Source organism: Bubalus bubalis, chromosome 11, assembly GCF_019923935.1.
Source record: "Bubalus bubalis isolate 160015118507 breed Murrah chromosome 11, NDDB_SH_1, whole genome shotgun sequence".
Classification (NCBI taxonomy): Eukaryota; Metazoa; Chordata; class Mammalia; order Artiodactyla; family Bovidae; genus Bubalus; species Bubalus bubalis.
In genome coordinates, this window is record NC_059167.1 from 26,277,154 (window position 1) to 26,281,227 (window position 4,074).

The following is a 4,074-nucleotide window of genomic DNA, read 5'->3' on the forward strand; positions in this document are numbered from 1 at the left end:
CAGGTTGCCAACGGGGTGGGGCAGGGAGGTGGCTTTGTTCAGAGTCTGTAAATAGGAGGAGCAAGTTTCTTGTTCAAACAGCACTTACAGGTAGGTGACTATTTTTGCTAAGTCATCCTGGGGATGCTCAAAGCTCCATTGTGAGATCCTTCCTGGCTCCTCCTTCCTCCCCACCCCTTTAATCGACCCTTAAGTGGGCTCACAAGGCTCTGCCACTCACTCTGCACGTCCATCATGGCTTACATTGCCAAGTCCTTCTACGACCTCAGTGCTATCAGCCTGGATGGGGAGAAGGTAGATTTCAATACATTCCGAGGCAGGGCAGTGCTGATTGAGAATGTGGCCTCGCTTTGAGGCACAACCACCCGGGACTTCACCCAACTCAACGAGCTGCAATGCCGCTTCCCCAGGCGCCTGGTGGTTCTTGGCTTCCCTTGCAATCAATTCGGACATCAGGTGAGAGGTCCCTGGAGTTGGACTGCTGAAGCTCTAGAGGACTAAGGAAGAGGGGGAGAACGACTGTGTACTGGAGTGTCTGGAATTATGGGGTATGTTTTGTTAAGCTAGGTCCAAAGGTACAGGTGAGTACCAGGGGGAAGTCAGTATGAGTCTGTCTGTGATAGCACACCAAAGATGTGGATTTTCATGGTTTCTTGTCTCCCCACTACACTCACTCCATGAGGGTTGGTACCAGGTCTGGTTTTCTCTGCATTGTGTCCTCGGTGCCTAGGGTATAGAAGACATTCATTAAATATTTGTTGAATGAATGATGGAGGAAACAGAAGATAAAGAATCAAATTAGGATTGAACTGACTCAGGAGACCATTGTTCTCACTAGACTTGATTCTGCTGTTTAATGGGTCAGTGCCCACTCAATTTTTCTGTTTTGGTTTCCTCATCCATAAACTAGGGATAATACCACTTGTCTCATATAGGAGGGCTTCCCTGGTGGCTCAGCAGTAAAGAATCTGCCTGCAGTGTAGGAGACAAGGATTCGATCCCTGGGTCGGGAAGACCCCCTGGAAAAGGAAATGGCTACTCGCTCCAGTATTCTTGCCTGGGAAATCCCATGGTCAGAGAAGCCTGGTGGGCTACAGTCCATGGGGTCAGAAGAGCTGGGCACGAAGGATTATTGTGAGGTTGACAGTGTAAGAGCTACAAAAGTAACTTGGAAAATATAAATATGAAAAAGCAAGCAACTTTATTATTTAGATTGAAAGGTTTTGTTTGTTTGAAACCAGCCAAGTGGACAGTGAATTTGGGGGAAGGCAAAGGGTTTATAAAGTGCGTGTGTTGCCTCTGGGTATCATATGCTCCTCAATGTCCCTGATTAATGGGTCAAGTTGTTACACATCTTTAGCCCACACACCTCAAGTTATCTTTTAGGGATTCTTCTATTTTCACTTAGGATTTTAATAGCACAAGCAGGCGGAATGTCCCTAAGTGAACCCTCCAATTATAATCCCTTTGGTTCAATTCACAGAGGCCTGAAGGCAAGGAAGAGATTGGCAAAGATACACACAGGAAGGCTGAAATGTCACTGGTTCTGACAAACCTGAGCCCAAACCATGAGTGCTCTCAATGTACCTTCTCTGTCTCAATTCCGTTTCTAGACTTGGCCAGGACAAGAGAGATAGAAAAGGCAAAACCTCCTCAGAGGTGCCTCCAGCCATCACTTCAGGCCAGCCAGTTGCTGGAGGGAATTCATAACGTACCAGTAGCCAGCCAGCCATGTGCATTAGGAGATAAAATTTTAATAGCCATCAACTCAAGATGGCTCAAGATGTCATGATGGCCTGGAACTGACTGTACTAATCGGTTCTAGTAGGTCAGAGGCAGGAACTTCTTCCCAGAGGGAGATACCTGACTCTTAGACTTTGGGGTGGGGGTGGAAAATAAGGGTTTCCATGGGCCTTTGAGGGTTGTCGGGGTGGAGAATCCTAAGCAGGGATAAGACAGGGCTGGCAGCAGGGAGGGAAGACAGGTAATGGGTTGAGAGCTAAAGCATTCTAGCTGAGGGCGAGGTCTAAGAGGAAGGAACCATAATTACACATGCACAACTTTTGGCCCTCTTGCACTTATTTCCTTAACTTCCCCTTCCCCTGGCCTATTCCAGAAGCCTAAACCCTTCATCCTATTTAATTCATGCCTGGTGGCCATGAAGTAATTTCATATACAGTACATTCATTGTTGGTGCTAATCTATTTTATCTTTATATGGCACCTGAAAGCTAGTCTTCCTTGGATGGGGTTTTCCTTCATCAAAGTTTTTTCCTACTTGTACGTCAGACCTAGGACGAGGCAAGATGAAAGGAAAAAGCTATACATCCCATTCGTCTAGACCTCAATTTCACCTTTAGTTTGAGGAGCTGAGTAGGGCAGAGGCCAAGGCTATATTCAACACTCACAGGTAATTAGAAGAGAGGCACAATCAGGGCAGAAGGAAAGGGAAGGTGGTGGCGGGCATGTGAGTGTATGTGCATGGAGATGTGAGTGTGTGCAGGCTGTGTGTATGTGTGTGTGTGCGTGCAGCTACATAAGTGGAAGAAGGGTTCTAGGCAGTGTGACCTGAGCTTCCTTTCCCTTTCTTTCTATTTCCCTGAGCTGAAGGTTCCTTGAAGATTCAGACATACCCTAAGAACTGCTCAGGGTAGATCAGAGAGAGAAGCAACAGCTCAAAAGCGCTAAATCTTCAGGACAAGAACAGCTAAACTAGGGTCTTTGATAACTTTCAGAAACAACAGCAAACCATCAGGACAATAGCTCTGAGAGGGAAAACTCTGAGTCAAGAGTAGGGCAAAACGAATGAAGAAGAGACAGAATAGGAAGGGGGAAGATACCTAGAAAGAATGACCCTGCGGAGTACAGAAGAGTGAAAGGCTGTGTAGATCCTCCATCTTCCCCTTGCCTTTTCCAAGCTCTTTGTCTCTTTGCTCCCCCAGGAGAACTGTCAGAATGAAGAGATCTTGAACAGCCTCAAGTACGTCCGCCCTGGGGGTGGATTCCAGCCCACCTTCACCCTTGTCCAGAAGTGTGATGTGAATGGTCAGAATGAGCATCCTGTCTTCACCTACCTGAAGGATAAGCTCCCCTACCCTTATGACGACCCGTTTTCCCTCATGACCGATCCCAAGTTCATCATTTGGAGCCCCGTGCGCCGCTCAGATGTGTCCTGGAACTTTGAGAAGTTCCTCATTGGGCCGGAAGGGGAGCCCTTCCGCCGCTACAGCCGCACCTTCCAAACCATCAACATCGAGCCTGACATCAAGCGCCTCCTCAAAGTTGCCATATAGACACTAGCAGGTCTATCTCCTCCCGCCCTGAGTGTCTTTCCTGAGCATTCACTGTGCCCTCAGAAGACTGCTGGGCCCAGGCTTTCCCTTCAGATCATCCCCTTCATTGAAGAGCCTTGTCTTTCTGGTCTGCCTGTTTCCTTCCCCTATCCGCAACCTTCTGGTTGGTGATTCAACCTGAGGCTCCAAGACATGGGTGGGCTCTGTGTCTTCACAGAATGATGGCACCTTCCTAAATCTGTATGGGCGGTGTTTGAGAAGAGTGAAGGCCTGGAGCCAGCCTGTGGGCGGAGTCCAATAAAGGGTGGGTGTGAAAACGGCCAGGCTCTGTGTGTCTTCTTCCTTGACCAAGTCGGGAGGGGTGGCGGGGCTGCAGGCAGAACTGAAGGTGGGCAGCACGCAAAAGCTGAGGAGGGGGCCTCTGATCAAGGGGACACCCCAATTCCTGTCCAGAAAGCAAGCTCTGGTCAAGGTCGACAGTGGCAGGTGGAGTTTCGGGAAATGTGAACTGTCTTATTCCTTGATGGCTGTTCTTCCAGACTGAGGAAAGAAAGTGATAATGAGAAGAAAGGGGAAGTGGCAGAAGCACTGGGAAGGTGGTCAGAGGATTCCAGTTGGGAAGACGGCAGTTCCTCTGTGGGTACTGGGCTGACTAAACGTTATCTGCATCTTGAGACGGTGAATTTGGTCCACGTACTGACAGCAAGGGTGTGGCAGGTACAGTTATGGGGAACACAAAGAGCTCTTTGCCCATCTCCTGAGCACCTTGTGGAGTAATGTTT

At 48.6% G+C, this 4,074-nt stretch overlaps 1 protein-coding gene across 1 annotated transcript; it reads left to right on the forward strand.

The window, feature by feature from the left end:
- The first annotated feature begins 234 nt into the window (after window positions 1-234).
- On the forward strand, window positions 235-3,615 carry GPX2 (glutathione peroxidase 2). The gene is made up of 2 exons (XM_006072133.4): window positions 235-456; window positions 2,942-3,615. The coding sequence occupies exons 1-2, from the start codon at window positions 235-237 to the stop codon at window positions 3,290-3,292; spliced, it is 573 nt and encodes a 190-aa protein (XP_006072195.2). The 3' UTR covers window positions 3,293-3,615.
- Window positions 3,616-4,074: the final 459 nt, after the last annotated feature.